At 36.3% G+C, this 25,754-nt stretch overlaps 1 protein-coding gene and 1 long non-coding RNA gene across 3 annotated transcripts; both read right to left on the bottom strand.

Annotated features, from left to right (window-relative positions):
- Positions 1-1,523: 1,523 nt before the first annotated feature.
- On the bottom strand, positions 1,524-3,852 carry LOC126625147 (mediator of RNA polymerase II transcription subunit 10b-like). 2 transcript variants are annotated; one of them, XM_050294227.1, is made up of 6 exons: positions 3,735-3,852; positions 2,699-2,955; positions 2,514-2,594; positions 2,322-2,424; positions 2,143-2,232; positions 1,524-1,803 (listed from the first exon to the last, which is right to left on the bottom strand). In XM_050294227.1, the coding sequence occupies exons 2-6, from the start codon at positions 2,920-2,922 to the stop codon at positions 1,732-1,734; spliced, it is 570 nt and encodes a 189-aa protein (XP_050150184.1). In that variant the 5' UTR covers positions 2,923-2,955; positions 3,735-3,852; the 3' UTR covers positions 1,524-1,731. The 2 variants fall into 2 exon arrangements, with proteins under 2 accessions (XP_050150184.1, XP_050150185.1); XM_050294228.1 differs by having other exon boundaries at positions 2,699-3,065; positions 3,735-3,817.
- Positions 3,853-8,538: 4,686 nt separating this feature from the next.
- Positions 8,539-11,724, bottom strand: LOC126625146 (uncharacterized). The gene is made up of 7 exons (XR_007624342.1): positions 11,524-11,724; positions 11,218-11,436; positions 11,007-11,105; positions 10,237-10,881; positions 10,048-10,133; positions 9,426-9,488; positions 8,539-8,609 (listed from the first exon to the last, which is right to left on the bottom strand). It is a non-coding gene; the product is annotated as an uncharacterized LOC126625146 (long non-coding RNA).
- Between the last annotated feature and the right edge of the window lie 14,030 nt (positions 11,725-25,754).

Here is a 25,754-nt window from a genome sequence, read left to right as displayed (position 1 = left end):
TGACTTGTGGATTCTCTCTTCTCCCTAAAACTTATAGGCCATCTCTGGAAACATATGTGGAACTGAACACCCAATAAGACTATGCCACATGTACAATAAATTTGATTATAAATCTCTATTATGCATTAACATCCAACATCAGATCATATTAAGTTTTTTTTTTTTTTAAATTGAAGAGATGAAAAAAATAAAAAAAAATAAATTGATTAGACTAGTGCACCGAAATCAAATCCACATAAGAAATTAAAAAATCTAAGGCAATGTGGAGAATTTGAGTGTTATACATACGATTTTCAAGTTTCAAGGGGCAAAATATGATCAAAATCGAGTTCCAAGAGATAAAATGGAATCAAGAGTTCTAGGGGACAAAGTGAAGCAAACTTGAGTTTCAAGAAATAAAGTAAGAACTTTTGAGTTACAGAGAGTAAAATAAGATTAAAATCAAGTTCTAAAAGGCGTAGTTAAAAATAAGATATATATATATATACATACATATATATATATATATATATATATATATATATATATATATATATATATATGTGTGTGTGTGTGTGTGTGTGTGTGTGTGTGTGTGTGTGAATATACTTTCAAACTTTGCAAATTTCAAACTCAGACATACACATCACGACGGATTAAGTTTCGAATTTGATTTTTATATAAATGGTCCAATGAAACATCTGAGAGAGGCAGATGCTGCTGAAGACAGATTACTGGCAAAACATTTGGCAATATTGTTGTTTAAAAAAACTACCAGTCCCAATGTGTCAGTTTGGACTTTTATTTTAATTTCCAAATTTTGTTTGGTTTGTGGGCAAGTTTTCAGAAAATGATCCTCTTCGGATCCTTTTCCAAAGGATCCTAGAAATTCTATAATCATGATCGTTTATCGTACATCGTGCGATCAGTTTTCGTTAGGTATTATTCATATTTAATTTAAAATTTAAAATTTTAAAATAATTTATAACTGCACAATTTACAATGAACAGTCACAATTACGAGATCCTTAGGATCCCAAGAAAAGAATCCGACCAGAATCATTTTCCCAAGTTTTCACTACCAGATTATTTTGTTGGATTTTTTGGTTTCCAAAATTGAGGAGTGCAGAATAGCTGATTAATTTGAAGGCCCAAATCATAAACCCTTCTGAATTTAGGCTCAAACTTTATATTTGACGGTATAAATGTTAAGCAAGTCCAATTAGTTTCTTATACAAGCGATGCTAGAGATGGAGGATTCAAACTCGAAATCTCAGGTACAAAGATGGATGCTGTTGACCAATTGAGCGACAAACTTCTTCCAAAACATATCCACTTTAAATACCAAATCAGTAACTAAACGGACTTTTTAGTTATAGACCTAAACCGAACCAAATTGGACTGTATCTCATTAGTTTGTTGCCAGTTGAAAGCCTGAACCTAACCTAACCAACAGACAACTATTTAAATTGTACTCAATTCTCAAAAGACCAACACATTCTCCTGTCTAATTTGGAATTAAGTAACATCATGCACCCAAACGAGTAAACTTCACAAACGATAAACAAGACGACACAATAACATGATTTTTACAAACTTCGTTACTATATTACAATGTAAATTGACAAAGTCTCAGGCAAATAGGTGTAGACACAAATGATCTTTATCACTAGAGTCATGAAAAGTTGAACAGTAATTAAAAGCATGCCAAAATGTGGACGGTAAGAACATGATACATAAACTTATCATACACTTAAAGCTCCGGCTTGACCTTCACATCTCCATTTGGTAGTGTGCTCTGTGCTTGTGCAAGCCGTTTTGTTTCCTGTATCATATAAAAAGATTTTAAACCATATGAGGATGATAATTAAACACACGGAGATGGTAATATGGATGATTCCAAAGAAGGCTCCGGTTTTCTCAGAGAATGAGAATGAAATATCAACAAAACAAGCTGGCTTCTGCTGAGTTTTTGTTAACACATCGGTAGCAGATTTAATTGAAAATAGGTAAACCTTCAGAGAAAGGTTGTTTGATATGGACGAATGACCAAAGGGATGAAAGGGTCCATTGAAGACTATCTTCACTTAACTTAGACAAAAACAATATGCTTAAGCAAAGGACATTTACGAAGATATTTCTGGGCGAATTCAAAGTATCTTACAGCAGCAGATGCAGCACGTATGTCTCTGTAAGATTCAACTTCATCTGGAAATGCCTGTTCAAGTTCCTCCAGAAGATGTTTGCGTAAACTCTGACAAAATGTGGATAGTATGTTGAATCATGACAAACTTCAAACACCAAAATGGAACTAAACAATAATTTTCACGCGGGAAAACCTACCTTGAAGGTATCAGTTTTTCCTTTAGTGATCTGATTCTTAGCAATGCAGCTATTAATGACATCCCTCGTGAATTCATCAGGATTCTTCCCGTCATCGATCAAACTAGGCAAAACAAATAAGTCAAAAGTCAGAACTTCTCCACAGAAAAGGAATTGTCAGTTGTTAAAAGCAAATGACAGGAGAAGCCTCACTTAAAAACTTCCATAGGAACCTGGATATTGCATTTTTCTGACAGCTTAGCCATGTTGTCAAGCTCCATAACAAGGGCATTTCTAATAGGTCAAACCCAATGTGAGAAGGTCACCAAGAAACAATAAAATATATTGAGAAAAAAAGGTTTGAATAAACATCGAATAAGCTCAGACAGAGAAATTACAGGCGTTGGAGGAGGGGAAGCTGAGACGCGGCATTGAACGAAGACACTGTGAGGTAGAGCTGGTGAATGAGGCCTAAAGTTTTCTGAATAGAGTTAATGACCTGATTCAGGTTTTGCTTTGGATCATCAACCACTGCCGATCCAGTTGTATCATTGGTTTGAGGAACCAATGTTCCGTTTCCGCCACTCCCACCGATTCCAGTTGTGTTCTGTGATGCATCCATCTCAGACCACTCTAACACTCTTCAAAGGTGAATCTGATAAACAGAAATCAGGCTATTTAAATGTCTGTTTCTTCGTAAAATTCACATTTAGAACTTCCCGCAAGATAAACGGGATAATAGAAGTACAGCTGATGCAAATATTTCTGCATCACAATATAATGAACCAGGGATCACTTCAGTATAAAATTGAAAAAAACTTTCATCCATTATTCTTTTTTTCAAGTTTACAAACCTAAGAACAACAGAATGCAGAACATGAGAGACTCCACACTTATCTTTATCGAAACCGAAAAGGTATTCTTACTTTCATAACAAGAAATACAACATACACCTTTCAATTCATCTGCAAGTGCAATATCAACCTGTCTGCTTAAAACCCATATGTTTCCTAACCCTAACACCAATTCACTGATAAAATTTCAGTTTTAATGGGTAAAATTTCAGTTTCTTTGATCACATTTAGAGGTAAACTTCAGTTTCAGTTAATAAAGCAATCAAATTTCAGAAATATGGATTGGATGACAATTTAGAGGTAAATTTCAGTTTCAGTTAATAAAGCAATCAAATTTCAGAATTATGGATTGAAACCTTTAATTTCCAATTCCAAAGGCTCCAACTTCCCAACTAAATTTGCAAAAAGATTGAATTCCGTTCCTAAAATTGATTCAATCCCAATATTCACAGTACCCAAACATATCCATCGAACCCTAATTGAAATTTATGCCCTAATCAGCCGAACAAAGGACTCCCCAATTTCATTTTACTTCCCAATTTAAAAATCGTAACTTTGAATAAATAAAAAATGCGATTACCTTGGTGTGTGAATTGCTCGTTGAGGTTGAGGAAGCTGCTCTGCTCTCCGAACGGAAAGAGAAGGAGGTTTCTGGCTCTACGAAGCGACGTCGCTTTGTGTTTATGTTGGATTAGATTGGACTTTTAGTTTCTGGGCCCGGCCTATTTTCACATGGCATTGTTGGTGAGGGCTGACCTCCATCGAGCCCAATGAAAAGCCCAACAAGAGTGCACATCCTTTCTTACAAGGCAAAGCTTTGCTTGGTTTTAAAGTCATGTTCAATTTTTACACTCTCTTATACAGAATATTTGTGCTACAGCCTTAGAAGATTGGATTGGAATGAATAATCCTCTGAATTTTACAGTTTTTGAAGATAGAGGAGAATAATTTTTAATTTTGAGGGATTAGGAGAATATTATAATTAGATATGAAGGAAACGTTTTCCTTCTAATCCTCTCATTTGGGCAGGATTTGAATGAATAATTTTTCTTATTGAGTAGTCCATCTATTATCTTCAAGTGCTCCACAAATTTTTAATTTCTCATTTCAACCTACCTTGAAAATAAGACTTATCACCATCCTACTAGAAGTGGGTCGAGACTATCATTAATACGATCAATTATATGTGTATACATAATATTACTCACAAATTAATTGAAATTCTCGTAAAAATGTCATTTTCTGGAGGCCATTTTAAAATATTTTTTTTTGTCATCTTTGTACTTGTCCAAACACTTTATTGACACTATAGTTTTAGTTGAATCAAAACCTTTGTTTTGCCTAATTCCTATTGTTCGAGACATTTTGAGAAAAAAAAACTCACACTCTTCACCACCCTCTCGAGTAATATATGTTACAAGCAATATATCACTCAAGATAAAAGAGATTACTTGACAAGAACTCGAAATTGGCTTGAGTGATTGGAAGGGAAAGGCTTGAATGCAATTAAAACTAAGTGGCCAGTTAAGTCCAATAACAAGTACAAAGAAAAGGAAAATTTCTAAAAATTCTGAAAAAGGGGAGCGTGTAAAACATCTTTATGGCTTGCTTCTTTTTTTTGTTGGTCTGAATAGATAAATGCATTAATCCGATACTAGGTTATAAGCTAACTCAAAGGAAAACGAAATAACCCAAATACATTGGGGGGAAACATATACATAAAAGCCCAGTCCAATTAAATAAACTAAACCGGAAACCCAAATCCCTAATTTCTGACCGTAGAAAACAGCGTTTCCCGGCATCATCGCCACAAAAGTCTTGCTAGTAGCTATCGAAACAGCAACACTAGAGAAAATGACCTTGTGGTGAAAACGAACAAGACATCGCCGCACAAAAGTACCAAACCAGCAACAAGAAGCACACCACATCTAGATTTCTTCACCAAAGACACAGAACTAAAAGATAGTCACCATATCCAAATCCCATTCACGAATCCCAGCAAATATATACAAACACAGTAACACATGGATAAAAGGTGAGGCTAAGAGGGTATGTAAAATACCCTTACTTTGGCCGAAGCCGAATTACACTTGGCTTTGATGGAAATCCAGCAAGCCGTTTGGGGGGAGGGGGACAGTGAGGGAGAGAAATAAAGCTGGCAACCATATTCGACCAGAGTCTACAGATCAGAGCAAAGGATGGGGTGGGATGGTTTATGGGGAATGGAGGCAGAGGGAAAAAGTGAGGGGAGATGGAGTTTTGGGTTTGGAAAAGAACGGCCAGAAGAAAGGGAGAGGTGGACATAAGGGACATGAAGTCCAAAAGTAAGCCAAACTCATGGGAAATTTTGAGACAAAGCTCAAGGAAATGGAGAAAAATCTTAGGGGAAAAATGAAAAAGAAAGAAAATGATCAGGAGAAAAAGGGGAATATGAGAACAAGAAACTTGGACAAGTACAACCACCGGCACCCAAGCGAAATGTTGGGGTCGACAACAAAAAAGTTTGCAAGGTTAAGAAACCAGAATGAGTCTCACGTGTTTTCTGCTCTTTATCTTTATGGGCCTTTTAAAACAGATATTTTTTTTTTACCAATTCTCTATCTCCGAGTCACATCCCTCTTTCCTCCTCAAAGAAAAACCTTAGATTCAAAATATCACTGTCGTTGACCCTATGCTATGGCTTGAAGTCAGTGACAACCAACTTTTTTTTCTTCTCTTCTCCCTTTATCGTCTTCCTTCCCCATTCACCCCTTCTTTTCTTCCCTCTCATCTCACACATCTCGCTGACTTGCCTCACGCCTTACCTTGCCTCCCTTTTTCTCTTCTGTAATAGCTTATCCAACATCTCTTTCTAGTTTTGTTCCATCATGCGATGATGTATCTTAATGATTTTGGCCTAATTTTGTTGGTTTTAAACTATTGAGTGTGTTGTTTGTGTTTCACAATGGTGGTTGTTCGAGTATTCGTGTCGGTACCATTTGCAAATTTAAAGTCATTGCAACTCCCTCTCAAGTAGTTGGGGTTCCTAGGCCTTACCCTTTGAGGCTAGAGTTCGGTCCGTTGGTATTTTACGTCTTATGATGGTGGTGGGCAACGATATCATTATGGTGCCGTTAATGGCTTTGGCATGCATTCCTTCATTTCGCTCCACTCTTTGTTCCCTTTGTCAAGCTATGACCCACGCGACATTGGTGTTCTAAAACGTCATCTTCCACTTCTAGTTGGCGGATACCCTTGACGGCTTCTGGTGCTAACTATTTATGTAGGTTATGGGTTCGTGGTGCGGTAACGACAGTGTCCTTGGCATGCAACTCCTTTGCCACCCAAGCCACTATTTGTTGTTAACCCACACCCGACCTATATATCCCTGCTATGCTTGCCTCATGCCACATTTGTACTCAAGACTTCGTTGTGGAAAAGTTATTGGCTTTAATTAGCTTAGTTTTTATTTTTTTTTCATATACTTTGCTTGTAGTGCTTAAACCAGGTTAGCTTAGTAGCTTTTGTGTTGCTTCAACGATTTGTTTATGTCGCTTCGGCGATTGTGGTGATCTCGTGTTTGTGATGGCTTCATATGAAGGAGTCATTGCATGCTGCCGTTTTTTGTGACAAATTCACTTTGCGATCCTTGGTTGTGTTGATCTATTTTAGTGGCGGATATCCTTAAATGTATATTCTCATCCCTACCTAGCACGAGGTCTTTTGGGAGCTCACTGGCTTTGGGTTCCGTAGGAACTTCGAAGTTAAACGAGTAGGAGGCCAGAGCACTCCTAGGATGGGTGACCCACTAGGAAGTTGCTCGTGAGTTCCCAAAAACAAAACCGTGAAGGAATGCTAAGCCCAAAGCGAACAATATCGTGTTACAGTGGTGGAATGGGCCGGGGATGTGGTGGACCCGAGCCAGGATGTGACAAATGGTATCAGAGCCAATCCCTGGTCGGAAGTGTGCTGACGAGGATGTCGGGCCCCTAAGGGGGGTGGATTGTAACATCCCACATCGCCCTGGGGAGTGATCCTTAAATGTATATTCTCATCCTTACCTAGCACGAGGCCTTTTGGGAGCTCATTGGCTTCGGGTTCCGTAGGAACTCCGAAGTTAAGCGAGTAGAAGGCCTGAGCACTCCCAGGATGGGTGACCTACTGGGAAGTTGTTCGTGAGTTCCCAAAAACAAAACCGTGAAGGAATGGTAAGCCCAAAGCGGACAATACCGTGCTACGGTGGTGGAACAGGCCCGGGAAGTGGTGGACCCGGGCTGGGATGTGACAAGATACATACATGGGATGACTAATGTTCATCTCTAAGAACTTTGCGCGACAACATGTTATTCTTGCATGATGAAAACGGATTAGTCGAAAAAAATTATGCAAGACGAAGATATTCGTCGAGCAAATAATAAAATATATATTTTTTAAATTTATTTTTTTGTTCTGGTTTTAATTTTGCAATAAAATAATGAAATTAAATTGCAATAAAAAATGTAATGAAGAGAAAAATAATTTATTGAAAATAAAAAGGAAATGTATGTACAAGGAAAAAGTTTAAAAAGTAAGGGAGTTAAAAGCTAAGAAAAGAAGGTGGAATAATCTAAGGGGGTCGTCGTTCGCAGGCGACTGGAAATATTGGGACAAGAAGACCTCGAGGATAAGGACGGGTTCAAAGGTCAAAGGGGCGGAGTTCTAGGCATACTCGGGTTGGAGGGACTTGGACATCGACAGGATACGAATATCTGGGAGACGAATGCCGGACTCACTGAGGGCCTTTACAATCAGTGACATTTGGCTCTTATACGAGGCAAGCTCACTCTTAAGGCCGGCTACCTCTTCTGTCAAAGCTGTCACCTCGCCTTTCGACTGGGAGGATGAAGAGGCTCTAGGTTCCTGCTTCCCCATCCCCCTACAATACGTCCCCAGCCTCCGCTCGAGAGTCTAATCCAAGGTATTTGTAAGGATTTGAAACCTCGCATCCTCGAGGGGATCCACATACTCGATCAGAGTTTCGGGAGAAAGTTGGGAGGCCAATTCCTGAAGAACCAACTGCCTCTTCTCCATCATCATCGCATGTGTAATATAACATAAAATATTAATAATAACATTGAAATAATAACCATGATACTTTAATGTGTAAGATAGTAATTACAATTGAAGAATACTTACATGAAGTGACATACCCTGACTCAGGATGTCCACCTGGACTTCGAATCGAGTTATGCTAGCCAACACCAGAAAGGTGATGAAGCTATAAAGTGTAGTGATGTGGAAAATGTGAGTAAATGTAAACCTAAAATGCCTAAATGTAAGAGTGCGCATGTGAGCAGGAATGAACCCATTCCACTCGTGATATCAAAGCATAAGTAAAGTACAATAAAGGTAAAAGAAGAATTATACCATCGGTAGTATTCCCAACACAACAGTTTGCTAGAAATCCTTGTCGACATGGAAGCTCAGCCACTAAAACCTAGAGAGGCGAAAAATAAGGGTGAGTGGGCCTGAAAATAAAGCTTTGTAAAAACCTTTTTGAAAATATAATAACCCCTCGCTGTAAAACAAACATAGTTTCCAAAATATACATACTACATATAGTATGAAAATACTTACCAGAGCCTGCAATATCTCAAGAATGCAATACGTCACAAATTTTCATAAATAAACACATGACGTTCGTAATCACATATTCTCTCATAAATGAACATATCATATTGAGTGCTCATCGACATATGCTGACACACGAGTTCATGTAGAGATATTCTGACATGAACAGGACTAGGTGTGATAATTACTTACGTTCTAGTACTACAATCACGTGAAGACTGGTGTTATGCGCATCACATATGAGTCTTAATTGCGTATAGTAATCTACGACAGGACTGGCACCTACAATGAATCCAAAATGAGTGTACGGTGTGATGTGAACATACACGTGAAAGACTGGCCTTGGTCCGGGCAAGTACTAACACCAGTGCAACACATGATGAGTAGATAACGTAAATATGATCATGCAATGGTAAATCGATAATTCGATAATTCAATAACCCTAGTCAATGAAATACTATTCATAACCGTAAATACCATTAAAGCATCCATACTAATACCCATACATGTGTATCCCATAGGACAAAGAATAATTGCATGAATTCCGTCAATACGTTAATTTTTATATACGTTACCCTAATCTAGGTGTAACGTAGAAAATTATTTATCAAATATATAAATGGAAACTAACAAATATATACACACACACACACACACTATATAAAAGAAAAAACCCACTCACAGATATTTGCGATGTCACATCCTTTCAAACTAAGAAAGTCAAAGTCTCCGATAGTAATTGCACCTAAGCATAATATTGGGATCCATTAGTAAAATTCAACTTAAATGATCAAATTTGAGAAAACGGAGTGCAGATTTGGAATCAGAATGTCGAGATACGCCAAGAATGGTCCTAGACAAATTTTATAAAAAGTCAACGGTCAACCCTGAAAAGTCAACCAAGCCGCCTCGACAGTCGATTACGTTAAAACTTTGGAATTTTACTAAATAGATGTAAAAAAATGGACTCAAGACATCGGAATTAGCCTAGGAGGGTTTCCGAGAAAATTTCGTAAAAGTCAACATAAAGAATATTCTAAAGAATATTCTAGGGGATATTCCATATGCATTTTAGAACTAGATCCCAGGTTCGGTTTCTGATCCGGGTCGCAGATCTGGGCTTCCCTTTTCTTGTCATTTTTTTTCCTTCTTCTTTTCCGGTCGATTACCGCTGCAACCGCCGAAATTTAGAAATGAGATGGCTGGGATAAATTCTAGCTCTGACCAATAAAAAAAAAACTTCACTAAACCTAGCCTTCCAACATATCAAATTGAAGCTCAGAGAACAAGGAATTGGAATATACCTTTGGTTTCCTCGACCGTGGCTATAGTTGGTCCGAAAACGACTCGACTGACACTGGACCTCCGCCGGAAAAATGGGTTTGTTACTCTGGGGGTATTTATGCGTCCAAAAAACACAAAAACATCTCAAAAACATCTTAATCGTACTTCTAAACACAATCTATGAAGATCTTAAGGGTTTTCGAACTTACCCACACTGAAATTCTTGAGGTTCTCATCGGGAAACATGGAGGTCACACGGCGTCCTGGTTCGATGGTGGTGGTTCGTTTACAGAGGAGAAATGGTATGATGTTTGGGGGAGTTGAGTTCGCACTAAGTTGGTGATGGGTATGGAGGTGGTGCTCTGGTCTCGGCGTCGATAGTTGTAAAGGTGGGACGAGAGGGATGAGAAAGCGAGAGAGATAAGAACAGGAGTAGGGTGAGGTGGCAGCAAATAAATGGTGGTTTAGGAGAAATGGGAACACATGATAATGGGTGTGGGCCCCATTGACATAAAAAAAATCTCAACAGAAATTAATAAAATAATGAGGGACAATTCATCGAAAAATAGTGAATTTACTAAATTACCTTTCACCTTTGTACATTCATAATCTTTGTCATAATTCTTAATTCGATTCTGCTTGTGTCTAAGCATTTGTACTGTCGAGAACTTCAAGAATACGGTAAAATAGTAGCTCGTATGTGTCACGAATTGATGGTCAATGAAAGTCAACAATTCGGCCTCTAGGGTTATTTTCGTCGATTCACTCTTTTACATTTTTACAATCGTAAAATTAGGGGCGGGTTGTTACATGAAGGGACTCGACCAACTCATCCCCCGGTCGAACATAAACGTCTGCAAAGACATTGATCTTTGGGAATTTTGAACCACCTGAATATAACAAGATAAGAAAAATGTTTGTACGAAAAAAAAAATTTACTGATATATTAAAAATTGAATATGAAAAGCTTTATTATTACCTGCCATTGTGCCTTCATCCTATATGAGAAGGGCCTCGAACCCGAATGGTGGAGAAGAGTCTTCTTCTCCAGATTGATCTTGTTGGCTTTCACCTTCATCTGTTATACACAAAATAAACATATTAGTTGTAATTTAAATGGAATATAAAAAAAATCAATAAACATTAGTAAGAAACATATAAAATTTTTAGACTTAATATACAAAACGTACCACATAGTCGGACTCCTAAAAATGACTGCAGAGCCACACCCAATTTTCTTCTTGATCCTCAAACTCCTTCGCGCAACCTTCCTCCAAAGCAACATGTGGATCAGCAAACGTCTCAAAATATTAGTGTAGGTTGCTCTTCCACTGCTTGTATTGTTCAGCGAAGAGCCTGTTGAGGTACGCCAACATATTGTCGTTGATATCGTCGAAATTGTAGTTCGTCTATAATGTAACAAATTAATTACATACATTAATTAATATAAATATATAAACTTTAAAGGAGAAGCAATAAAAAGCCAGGATACTTACCGACAAATAATCGCGCACCTTCGTCCTCACCTTGTCCGATATCGCCTTCCAAGACTTCCATCGGACCGAACGACGTGACCAATGTCATGGTCCAATGCGCTATGCTGCTCCGTTGTTGGTGCAGCCTGATGCTGATCGTCGTATTCAATCATGATACGTTCGTTGGTCACCCGGGTGACCTTTGCCACCTTTAACTAGCGACAAGGTCCCTGTGTATTTTTCTTTGCTAAAAAAAAAAATAAAAAAAGTCAAACAAACACTACAAATTATACCAAAATTTTGGCAAAACCTCCCCTAAAATTATAACATTTCCCAAACCCTGGACGTTATAATGAATAATATATGATATCCAACAACAATCACAATAGTTGAATAAGCCAAATTTGGATCAAACGCACAATTGCAATATGTAACAATTTTGATTGAACTTAATATATGAATAACTAAATTCACAAGGAAATAAAGGGAGTTATTTAACTTTACTTGGTTGTGACCCCGAGATATTAGTAGTGGATGCCGATGTCATGTCAGGCGTGTAGGGGTGACGGTGAGCACGCCTGGCGCTAACAGGTAGCACCACTGAAGAGGCCGATGATGCCGATGCCTAGGAAACCGGGGACCAACCGGATTAACCAGCTTCAGGTCCATTTTTGCCAGAGCAGTGGCGGCTAAAGTAGGAGGTGGGAGAATCAAACGGGGTGCAGTTGTCATTGCCTTACGACTTCTAATACGATGCGACATTTGCACAATTAGAAGAAAAAAAATTCAGTGCATATATATGTTGTGATAAGGCAGCAACATAAAACCTTTTTTTTTTTTTTAATCATAAAACTGCAGCAGCCTTTAGAAATCCTATCTAAGGCCTACATATAGGCTTCCAATAAATCAATAGAAACATGCTGACTTAGGAAAACTGTTTTCAACAAAATCAGATATGCACGACACTAACGCGGCCGTCAATCATCTTCTTCTTGAACTTTGCAAGATACTAATGTGATCATGTAGAATGAATGAATGGTGTGATTTTTGAAAAACAATCAATTATGAAAATCACAAGGCACATTTTCATAATTGATTTCTAATTAAAGCTCATAAAAAATAGTGATTAAAATAATTTAAAACACTTGAGTTCAAACACTGAATTTTCTGAAATACAAGACACTGGTTTCGGGGCTATTCAAAATACCAATGCACATAAGATTTTTTTTCTTTCAAAAATATGATGTCGATTAGCTTGAAGAAAAACTCTCTGCTGCAATATAAGTGCACTTGGTGTCTTAGTGTTGCCACAAATGCTAACTACTATATGTTATATATAACTTCAAAACATGCTCGCTCTCGAACTGAAATATATAAAAGACATGCAATGCTGCTAACCAATTTCTTTCTCAATGCACTGTGCTTACGATGCTTTTCTCTTTTTCTTTAACTTTAGGCTCTCAATGCATAATTCCTATATCAACAGCCAAAATCAAAACTCGTAATCTAATGCGACACATGAGAGAAAAACAAAGGTAAGAGTTATGATGCTGATATGTGAAAATGCATGCAGTAATGTCTCTCAAGAATTAATGGTTGCTCTCATATGTGTGTGAATGTGATACGGCAGCAGCAACAACGAAAACGTAATCTAATGCATATATATATATATATATATATATATATATATATATATGTATATGTTATGTATATGTATATGTATATGTATAGGCAACCAATGCTAGCAATAAAAACGTGGATCAGATATGCAATCAAGATAGATATGCATGCAAAGCAGATATGCATGTTATTAGGAAATAATCTTAAAATTACAAAAATTACAAATTCTTAAAATTTTCTAGAACTCTAATTTCTAAAATTACAAATTCCTAAAATTTTCTGAACCTTAATTCCTAACTTTACTAAATCCTAAAATTACAAATTCCTATCCCTAATTTGAAATTAAGAAATAATCCTACAATTGCTACTTCCTAGAACCCTAACTACAAGTATAACACTAGAGTTAAGTAAATTGAAAAATTACCTCAGAGAGAGTGTGACAGAGATTGACTGAGAGATAGGGCTGTCGGAGGAGGAAAAGAGAGTGTGAGGGGGTCTGATGGCAAGAGGGCGAGAGGGTGAGGGTGACAGAGATTGAGTGAGAGAGAGGGTTGTCGGAAGGAGAGAGGAGAGAAAGGTTGAGAGAGAGAGTTTGCAGCGTCGAGAAAAACATAGAGGAAGAACTAAGGGGAAAAGGTGTTTGGCATTTTAATTAAATTCCGAGATTCTTGCACAACGAAGAGAAAGGTATTCGTCGCGTAAAAAATTCAAATTTTCAAGAAATTATTTTGGTGCCCGCCCAGAAAGTCAAATTTTCAACTCCTTGAGCGATGAAAAGGAATGTAGTCGTTGCGCAAATAACATTTGCGCAACGAATACCTTCATGTTCGTCACACAATAAGCTGAAAATTTAATTTACCCGGGTCAAATAATTTTAAATTTAAATTTATTCAAATAAAAACAATTTATTTATAACATAAGATAAATAAATTACAAAAAATATCATTTAATATGTTTTACAAAGCAAGTCACAAATAAATTGCATTATTCATCATCCAAACTATAATAACTTTCACTATCGTCGCTATCATCATTTTCAGTCTCCCATTCCTCCTCGTCGATAGGTACGTCATCGTCGTCATTCAGGCCCACTGCAACATCGTAGCACAGAAGATTACCAAGGTCAATTGTATTTGACTGAATCGGTATTTCGATTGAAGCCACTCCTTGTATCTAAAACAATTCTTAGATAAGATTTGTATCTCAGAGTGTTTCCGCATCATTTTCCATTGAAGATTCTAAACGTGAGTCAGCGATGTTGTCGACGTCATCGTCAGTAAGGTCTTGTTCTAGTATAGCATATACATTCATCTGATCCATCTTTTGAACAACTTTCCAACCTCTCATAGCTTTAGGGTCATCTAGATACAAAATATGTTTTGCCATGTTTGCCAAAATGTAAGGGTTGCCATCGTACCAAGTTATGTTAGTGTTCACAAATAGTAAGCCATGGTCGATTTGAACACTTCCCTGCCTACTTGGGTTTGTATCAAACCATCAACACTTAAACATAATCACTTAGCATCGGTCTTTGTAAAGCAATTGCATGACACTTGTTAGTTTGCATAGAAATCAATGTCTGTACTTTTGCCTCCACTTGGGACATGGACATCACTGTTTTGCATACACAACTTGTCATTTTGTGCAGCCCCCAAAAACTTGACGCCATTAACATGGCAACCTGAGAACAATTCATCACGATCGTTCCGAACGCCAGGTTATATAACTCTTCACTGTAAGTGGGGGAATTCAATGCTTTCAATTGATTCATCTAACATTATACAAAAACATACAACTGTTAGTTTGAGAAAATTAAATACTACAATATATATATATATATATATATATATATATATATCAAATACAAAACATTTATAACTTACATATTCGAGAAACCACTGTGGAAACAATTCACGATGTTTCTTGGCATACAAATGTGATGATGTTCTTGCTTCATCATCTCTTCATGCTTATCTAGGTATGCCATTGTCTTGTCACAATTGTTCAGTATGAACCAATGCGCTACCTCCATGTCATTTTTGGAAAACAACTCGCCTCGTACAGGATCTCCAAAGGGTCGTGCGCTTTGGGCAAAAATAGAAAGTTTCTCATTTCTCACACCCCTGTCATTATCGCACTAAAGACAATTAAAAATCTTCACCACATCTTTTAAATACATTCCACAAAATATAAACGACTCATATTGAACCCAAACTTTATAATTGATCATTCGGGCTTCGCCATGTTGCGTACACTTTTTTTCAACTCCCCGAGAAGCCTGCCAAAATAAAACGATACGATACAAATTAGTAAGCGTCAGTTAATGATGAATAAATAAATGATGAGGATTATATAACTTTCTATTAGATACATCTAGCGATAGTTGGCAGAACCAACAAGCAATGCCTCTTCCGGCAAGTGAACCATCACATGGATCACACTTGTGAAGAAAGCTAGAGGAAATATCATTCAAACTTGCATAAGACTTGGACAATGTCATGACACAACTGATTAACGTCCGCCTTCCGCAACATTTTTGACGTTAGTTGGGAAAAAAATCTGGACAATAAACATGATTGGCTTCACTACATCTTATAGCAATAGGTGTCGAATACCCACTTGAAGTAAGTGTTGCATAACCACATGGCAGTCATGGCTTTTCAGTCCAACAAATTTACCCATGTTAACATTCACACAACGCGCCATATTAGAAGTATACCCATCGGAAAACTTTACAGACAACAAAAACTTTAAAAACTCTTTTTGTCATTCGGTTTCATGGAAAAAAAAACGCAAGATCCCTTCTGGCTTTATCACTATCCCTATTCATCCATAAACCCCACCGTATTCCCATTTATTCCAAACCAAGATGAGCTTTGATCGTGTCCTTTGTCTTGCCCTCAATATCTAGAATGGTGCCCACCAATGTTCAAATACATTTTTTCTCAACATGCATATCGTCGAGGTTGTGTTACAATTTTAGTTTTGACCAATACGGGAACTCAACTCATTGTTTTCCCAAACGAAGCAAAATCCAAACGGTTAAGCTGTTTCAAAATCTAATCAGCAGACCATTCTCTAGGTTTGAAGCAAGACTCTATTTTCCTGTCGAACTCTTTATCCTTTTCCCACCATTTGTGGTCCCATGGCAACCATATCTGATGACCAAGGTAACAAACTTTTTCCGGCATGCCAACTAGATATTACATCATCCTTGCAGACAGGGCATGCTATATAACCCCTAATGCTCCACCCATAAACCATTGCATATGCGGAAAAATCGTTCACTGTCCACATAACTGTTGCTCGCAAAGTGAATATCTTCTCAATACACTTATCATGTGTGTGTATACTGTTTATCTATAAATCCTTTAGCTCATCAACCAACGGCCTTAAGTAAACATCGATTAACCTACCAATATCCTTAGTTATCAAAAGAGTCATCATCATGTATTCTTTCTTCATACATTTCCAAGGCGGAAAATTATATGAAAAATACAAAAATCGGCCCAGTGTTGTGGTGTTGGTTTAGAACCCCGTACATATTGAATCTATCAAAGGCAAGTCCCAATCTAACATTTCGGGGATTAGCAGCAAACTCGGGGAACGTTCGATCGAACTCTTTCCATGTCTCCCCATCTGCAGGATGCCTCATCACATTGTCGACTACCCGTTTTTCCTTATGCCATCTCATGTTGGTGGCAGTATGCGTTGACATATAAAATTGCTGCAACTTAGGTTTCAAAGGGAGATAACACATGACTTTTTGTGGGATCTTAGTCATTCTATTATGAGATGTCATTGTGAACCTCGACTCATTGCATATAGGGCATTTGCTTTATTCTCTTTATAGAATAAAATACTTGTTGCAAGCATGAATTTTTTCATAACCCAATCTGAGACCATTCAACACCTTTGGCGCGTTTCTATGATCTTTCGACAAACAATTGTCATTTGGTAGCATTCTCTTGAAAAGCCCTAAAAAGTAATCGAAACACTGGTTCGACATACGATACTTTAATTTTTATTGCATTAGTTCCACAATGGTCGTGAGAAACAAAAAGCCCTCGCACCCCGAGTATAATTCTTAGTTCACATTTTTTATTAGTTTTTCATATTGTTCGAATTATGCATTGTCCATTGGTGTAGGCACGTCATCTTCCCCTTCCTGATTGGTGTTTATCGATGCAAATGAAAAAACATCATTTAAAATATCCATGACTTGTTCATTAGGATCCATATTAGGTTCAACATTGCCCATTTTTGTGGCGTTTGACGACGAAGCATTGTCTAATTGTTCCCCATGATAGTTCCAAGTATTATTATAGGTCTCTACCATTCTATTCCTTACTAAATGAAATTGAACATTTTCAATTGTGTCCCTTAACGTGTTGTTACACCTCCTACAAGGACACCGGATTTGAGTTGCACCCGGGTTATGTGTACGTGCAAAGTCAATAAAATCCGCGATTCCATCCAAGTATTCGTCCGCGCATCTGTTCGAATTTTGTAACCACGTTATGTCCATAATTCATGCAACCACAATAATAGTACAACAATCACAACAACTTCATCATGATATTGTCACCTTATGCCTCCGGTAAAGGCCCTATCCCATTTAGGAATGCAAAGTTATGTCACGTAATTTACGGCTACATCAAATTAGATTTCGATGTGAAGGAATTTCAACAGCATCTCTGTACAGTTCTTCAGATGGACGACGTAGATATGAAATACTTATGTGCCACGCAAAGAACGTACAAAGATGACACCGAATTTCCCATAACCAAAACCTAATCCTTGAACCATAAACTACGCGTCATAATTGTGCATTCCCAAACTATCCAAATAATGAGACAATTCAAGAATCAATTGGACCGCAGTCATGCTTCGTATCCATGCGCGAAATCGAACTAATCCTCGAACGGGAAACTAAGTTATACTAAAAAAAAACAAAGGTACGAAGTTAATTACAATTAACTCCATACATCACAACACATATTTGTATGTCACGTACAAATTTAACAACATAATATAAATATAATTTCACAACATAATATAAACATAACAACATAATTTCAACATAATTTAATTAATTTTATATTTTTTAAAAATAAAACGAATAAAATACCTTCCAAATCGTTCTCCACCAATCGCTAATCACACACAATATCCCTATAGACAATGAATTTCATGGCGTTAGTATAAATTGACATTAAACTTTTACCCTAAACAAAAAAATGCTTACCAGACACATTGAGATAGCTCGATCAACCTAGAAAAGAAGATGGAGGGAGTATTAGATGATGAAATTAAGAGAAAATGGAAGTGACGAAGGCCGGATTGAAGAAAAACGAAGGGGGAAGAGGTGCATAGGCGGATTCTGCAGTTTTACTGCAGTTTCTGCCTCTGTAGCTAAAGTCACATTATAAAGATTACTTTTACATTTGCATAACGAATATAGTGTTCGTTGCGCAAAGTACATTTGCGCGACAAACCTATATATTTGTCGCGCAAGTCTAAATATATATATATATATATATTTTTTTTTTCGTTTTCTTTATAATTAATTAAGGGTAAATTACATAGTAACTCCTCAGGTTTAAGGTCTATTACAATCGCATACAACAACTTCAAAACATTTCACTTTCATACCTCAACTACTATTTTATTTCAATATAGTACCTCCGTTACATTTTACATCCATTAATCCGTTAAATACTGACGTGGCTGCCACATATATGCCATGTGACTGCCACGTGGCAAATAAAATAAAATTTTCATTTTTTAAAAAACCTGAATTTTCTCAACAAAAAAAAAAAAAAAAAAAATTGAAACCCATATCCCTTATCCCTCACCCACACCCTAACGACCTCCCCAGAAGAAGAAGAAGAAACCCACTATCCCTCACCCACCCCCCCAGCGACCTCCCCCAGAAATCTGTACTATCCCTCACCCACCCCAACGACCTCCCCTAGAAACTTGCAACAGAAGAAGAAGAAAAAGGGAAAAAAAAGCCCAGAACCCTTCCCCCCCCCCCGCCCCGTTGTGACGTACGACCCACCTCCCTTCCTCCCCCTGGTGACCACCCCTCTGCGCCGCCAGGATCTCAACCTCCCCCAGAAACCTGCAACAAAAGAAGAAGAAAAAGAAAAGGGGGAAAAGGGGGGAAAAAAAACCCATAACCCTTCCCTCCTCCCCGCCCCTCCACGACCCGCAACCAACCTCCCTTCCTCTCCCCGGCTACCTTCCGGCGACCACCCCCTTGGGCCGCTAGGATCTCGTGATTTTCAGTGTGAGTGAGTTTTGAAAATACTTTGAGTTTGAGATGATGTTTGGACTACTTTTGTGGTAGATCCACCTAATCTCGGGTGGAATTTTTGGGGGTGTCGCTAGGGGATTGAGGGATATGGGTTTCAATTTTTTTTTTGAGAAAATTCAGGTTTTTAAAAAAAAAAAATTAAAAATGATTTTATTTGCCACGTGGCAGACATTTGGCAGCCACGTGACATATATATGGCAGCCACGTCAGTATTTAACAGATTAATGGATGGAAAATGTAACGGAGGTACTATATTGAAATAAAATAGTAGTTGAGGTATGAAAGTGAAATGTTTTGAAGTTGTTGTATGCGATTGTAATAGACCTCAAACTTAATAGGCTTCTATATAATTTACCCATTAATTAATGTAAGCAAGTTGCGCGAAGAATATTCTGTTGGTTGTGCTCAACATACATATTTAAAAAGAAAATCATTTTTTCCATTTTCTTTTTAACTAATATAAAATTTTATTTTAATCTAAATAAAAAACTCAAACCTAATTAAACATTACCAAAATAATTAATAAAATTAATTTATTAACCCCAAATACATATTATAACTAATGTAAATATTAATAGTCATCCATATAACATAAATTTATTAAATAAAGTCAAACATAACTTCCAAATTTCATTAAAAAAATAAAATAAATCCTTTAATCCTCCTCCTCCGGGGTATCGCGAACTTCCCCACGCTCCACAGCCCGCTTATCGAACTTCCATTGCCGGAAATGCATCTTGAAAATGTCATCCAAGTACTTCCGCTGCTTCTCATTAGTTTCATCAACATCCCAATGAACTTGTATTGATGCCAATAAAAATAAATTAGTAATTTAAAAAATGCTACTTTTTAACAAAAAAATGATACATTCTTTAATACAAACTTACCGATAACTCCCCCACCATGGACTTCTGCAACTCCTCAGGCACCATTTTCCAAGACTTAAATTCAGTAGAACATTGGTTCTGCACCAAACCCCCAATATCATACCTAAGTTTGGCGTACACATCAACCTACTTTTGTCTTCCAAGGAGGGCAATCGCTTATGATGATACCTCTCTATTCACAAGACAACTTTCCTCATTTCTTTTTCTACCACAAAATTTGTAAAGTAATAGACTATTAAGAAAAATAATTTCAACCATATCAAATATATAAGACAACTAATTCAACAATAAATTTCTTTTTTACCTTTCCCTTTGCGAGAGCCTTCTCTCTCGCAACTTTTCGTTGAATCAAGAACCGAATCGGCCATTGCCTTTGAAACAAAACCTTCGAAAACTAGGGTTCTGAAATTGTGTTTATATAGAACCCGTAACACTTTGCACGATGAACCACTTGGTCGCGTAAATGCTTTATAAATTTGCACTAAATGAGAGCGGCTAAGGGCATCTGACCGTTTTTAGTGAAACTTTGCAAGATGAATATTTTCGTCACATAAAGTTTTTTTTTTTTTTTTTTTTTTTTGTATCCTGCCATTTTTGCACGACCAATCTATGTTTTCGTTGCGCAAGAGCCACATAGGCGAAATTTTTTTTTTCGTCGTGCAAGCTATTTTTTCTACTAGTGGATACTACTAAAACATTATATACACACTAAATAAAAGACTTTCAAAATGATACGTTTCAGCATATACAACATGTTATTTTCAACGTCCCTCATTTTTTTTTTTCCCTATAGTATGTCCTAACTCATTCAGCCTAAATTCGATGGAATTTCAGTCCGTCGTCCAATCTGGTAATTTGACTCCAACTTATATGTGGAATCATTATCTTCCGATGCATTCGAGTCATCTTTAGTTATAAGAGAACGAGCTTAGGTTGTTGCAGACTTGCAGGGAGTTTGTGCCGTAAATTTGTTATCCTTGGGAAGAAATAAAAACTATGAATTCCGGCTTCTTACTTGCAAATAGAGCTGATTTTAGGCTATAATTCCCATGATAAACTTCTAAAGTTGTCCGGTTTTGAAATGGCCATCTTCTGCCTGTGCCAGTTTGGATTTTAGTCAGGATACGGGGACCAAATCCAAATACCAAAATCTAACACATAAATAGACAGAGAAAGAGCACGTTAAGTAAAGCAAAATGAAGCATCAACCATCCCATTAGTGTTACTTTTGCTCACTAGCGGAGGGAAAGGGGGGTCAATGAGATCACATGCACAACAACTCTATATTACTCCACAGAATTTTTGCTATTCATCCCAATACCACGATAAGAACTTCCAATAAGGCAATAATTAAGTTCAGTTTATGTCTGCATGCTTTTAATTTTCATTATTTATGAAAACACTATTAATCAACAGTATTTCATAGTGAGTTCAATCAATTGAAAGGATTGATCAATAATCTTTCAAAAAAATCTAATATTATAATCATTATATGGTTATAACTTGATTGTTTACGTCGAAATAAATAATGACACTATTAATAATAATATTGTACGTTGATGAGTTCAAATTATAAGAATCAGTCATGAATTATGTATCTAAATAACAAAATGTTACCACATTTACTTCTTTATCATGACCCCAATAAGTTCAAATCCTATCTCCGTCACAGCTTTTGCTACGCGACCACTTTTTCCTTATATTTTATGGCCTTCTTTTTTGAACTAAAATAGAATACTCACTCCCTTGAACTTATATTTTACAAAATCTAGTTAATGGCTGTGGAAATGTTCTGCCAGATGACCAATTTACCTCTTGCAATTGTTGTTTTTCACCAACCAACTGCTCATTGAAGAATAAAGAATATGCAGATATTGAAGCTTTACATCAGGTTGGCATCGGCATATAGTTTTTCAGAATATCTGCAAGTGCTTCGTCTCGATGTGAAATTTTAGCATATATAAAATATCTTATATCCATGATCCATGTTGCTTTAGTCAATGTCATGATTTCCATATGGACGTATTTATACAAAGATTATATCGTTAATTTTGAGTGCAAAATGAGCGGATATATGTAGTGACATCGCATCAACAATAATTATTTGTTCATGATGTGTTTCTTTTTCTTTTTTGGTCCAATGAAAACTTCATTAAAGACCCGAACAGGGGCAGGAAGACTCATATCATATATAGATTCATATCATATATAGATGATGTGTTTCAGTCATATAGCTATAACTTGAACTTCAAAAGATGGAGATGAGTCATTTTAGGTTTCTTAACTAGAGGGAAAATACACGAAGAAAATGAGAATTGAAGAAGGGTGGTGGGAAGGGGAAAAATATTACCTAAATTAAAATCTGTTGTAGGTTTTCCGTTTTGTCTATCATCCATATACATATATTTCTTCCACATACTTCTCACCGTCAAGCGTTCCTCAATTTATTTTTTTTCATTTTGACTATAGCAATAATGATAATGGGTTAGATAATTAGTTGGTAAGAGGACGCGGAGAATTGGCCAGAGGTCTTTGATTCAAATCTCATCGATGGTGAATTCGATATCAAATTAGGCTGCTCATTGTGTGCCTTAGCCGAACTTCCCCTCTCCCTAGTATAAAAATATCGATGTACTCAAAAAAAAAAAAAAACAAAGAGGACGCGGAGAATTAGTGGAGATCGAACCTACACCAAAGTGCATAAACATGATTTTTTAAGCAAAATATGTGTGAATATGTTTTTGTATATGGAATTATTAAGAAAACGAATTTTGGGTATATTTTTTTGCAAAAATGGCAATAATAATCTGTATCAGAATGAGAATAAATTGAATCGCTGCACTGAACTCATCATCTTTTTCTTGCTTCAGGTATTCTCCCAGGAAAAAGGAATAAAGCCTCAATGGAATCGATTCTATGATAAATTAATTTATACGATCATATACAAAATTAATCATCGATCGAATCATATCAGACTTATTTCTTCAAAAAGTTAATTTAATTAGCACTTTTAGACGATTATAGTGGTTGATCAAAGTCCTATTTGAGTCATATCATATAAGTAGCACGCATCAAATGTCAAGTGCAAAACTTGAACTGCCAAATTGAATGGTAAAATATCCACGCGACAAATCTTCATTTTATTGAATCGTACTTAGTAATTGGTTAGTAAGGATGGCAACGGTTTAGTTTGGGAACGAAAATGTTAGGTTTATTCCATAACCACAAAAATTAATTATATTCATAACCACAAATTATCATCGGGATTATTCATAACCATACCCACAATATAACGGATTCCCCATCGGTTAATAGTTATATCCACCTTCGTCATTATTCATTCAACTGACACACATTATAATTTAAAAGGTATTAATTCCGTCATTAAATATTCACATCCAAATCATCAAAAACATAACAATTTTTCTCAAGATGTTCATGATAAGCCGAATATGATAGCAAATTAAGGCAAACTGGTTCTATGAAAAAAAGAAGAAAAGGGTTGACAAAAATAAATACAGCAGCCACTTCGAGAGAAAGAAACAAATTATCAAATAATTTCATCACTTATGAATATACTTATATGATATATACACACACAAATATGATATATATACACACATATATGATATATATATATATATATATATATATATATATATTTGTGTATTCACATATATTATGTGTATACATTACTTAGGGTGGATTTGGAGATGAATACGGATCGAAAACCTCTAGAACCATATTTGAAACAGTAATCAAATAATATTCACGATTTTCTTTCATACCCGAAAAATATTTGAATTTTCATCTCCAAATCGGTCTCATTCAGACAATTATCCACAATTATCAGATTTAACGCGTTGAATTGTCATCCCTATTATTACCATAAGTTGCAGGAAATACCTTTCAGTGGTTGCACAAAAGTTAATCGCCTTTTGATTTGTGGTCAAACTATGAGAATCAAAATCAACAATTTGTGGAAATTAATTAATTGGATTTGAAGCTAGCTTCTCAAAGAACACTGATTACCAATATAAGATTCAGAGCCATTCAAATTGGAATGAGTTGAGTGAATGTGGGCCTTCCAATGCCACCTTCAATTTGCCACTAATAATCCAGTATTTATGATAAAATTCATATCCGATGATTAACCTTTTGTTCATCTTGTTTCAGTGGGAAGACCGATCCACTAATATTAACTACATTGAGTCAACTTGAAACTAGTAAATTTGAGGCAGCTGAAGGAGTAGATAAAAGAAATTTTTCTTAATCATAAGTACAAATAATGGTTTTTTACCAGACTTATGTCAGCTTGTATATATATCATGGATGGATACAGCTTTGACCTACTGGGGCAGCTACCCCCACGTAATTTTATCCTGTAAAATTTTATAGAAAAATATATGGATATTCCAGCATTATTATTTGTTAAACTTTATTTTATTTTTCAAAGTAGCTTTCATTAAGAAAAATTTATCACCTCGTCCCGGCATGCAATAGTATGAATATTTCGTTATTTGGAAAGTGCCTAATGTTATTGACGCTCTAAAACAATCATTAAGCACTAAAAAATTTCTGTAATTAAAAATAAAAATACATATGAAGAATGCATATTAACTCTTTTAGAATGTCAATATCATCTTCCAAGTTGAACAGACCTCTTAAATTATAATGTAGGAACAACCTTCTGTCCAGATGGCCAAATCCTACAAGTTGTTATAGGTGAAGGTTTTGACGACGAACAAGTACGTAGAAATATCTATGGTCGAGGACAATAGCATATTTTCCCCTTTGTTTTTTGACTGCTACAAGTGGGAAATCAAGTATTCTTAGTGAAATATTAAGATGCGAGACTCATCATAAACAGTGAGTCCCACATCCAGCAGTACATGCAAGCAATTATTATTATTATTATTATTATTGTGTGTGTGTGTGTGGAGTTTTTATCATAAATGGTTTTTGAAATTGAAAATCGATTAATGTAGTCCATGAAAATAGATATCGCAAATCAATATGGTCTTTCCGTAACAATTTTGTCAAAAATTATGTTATATGCTGATATGACACATAATTGGGTCCCACAAGATTTAAGGGTCTTTATCACATATGATCCCTAAAATTCATCCACACCATTAAAATAATCCCTGAAATTGAAAATCGATCGATGTAGTCCACGAGAATAGGTGTCGCAAATCAATTTACTCATTCTGTCACAATTTATCAAAAATTATGTTATGTGCTAATGTGGGTTTAATAATTTAATGATTAATTAAAAAAAGTTGTCAAAATACTTTTTGCGCAGTGAGGTTATCTCAACGCAGAGCTCGTCGTTCTCTGTGTCACCAAGATCACCGAGGGAGCGCCAAACAAGCTCTCCAAGATCAAGGTTGTGCGGTTGTCGAGCCCAAATGTTAACGGTT

This window comes from Malus sylvestris, chromosome 6 (assembly GCF_916048215.2).
Source record: "Malus sylvestris chromosome 6, drMalSylv7.2, whole genome shotgun sequence".
Lineage (NCBI taxonomy): Eukaryota > Viridiplantae > Streptophyta > Magnoliopsida > Rosales > Rosaceae > Malus > Malus sylvestris.
Note: the sequence above shows the minus strand (reverse complement) of the source record. Positions and strands in the feature narration are given on the sequence as shown.

Coding starts and splice junctions, on each gene's coding strand:
- LOC126625147 (XM_050294227.1), bottom strand. CDS start 2,922: ATGGATGCATCACAGAACACAACTGGAATCGGTGGGAGTGGCGGAAAC. Junction 2,233..2,321: donor GAAAAACTGATACCTTCAAG/GTAGGTTTTCCC, acceptor ACATTTTGTCAG/AGTTTACGCAAACATCTTCT. Junction 1,804..2,142: donor TACGTGCTGCATCTGCTGCT/GTAAGATACTTT, acceptor TATATGATACAG/GAAACAAAACGGCTTGCACA.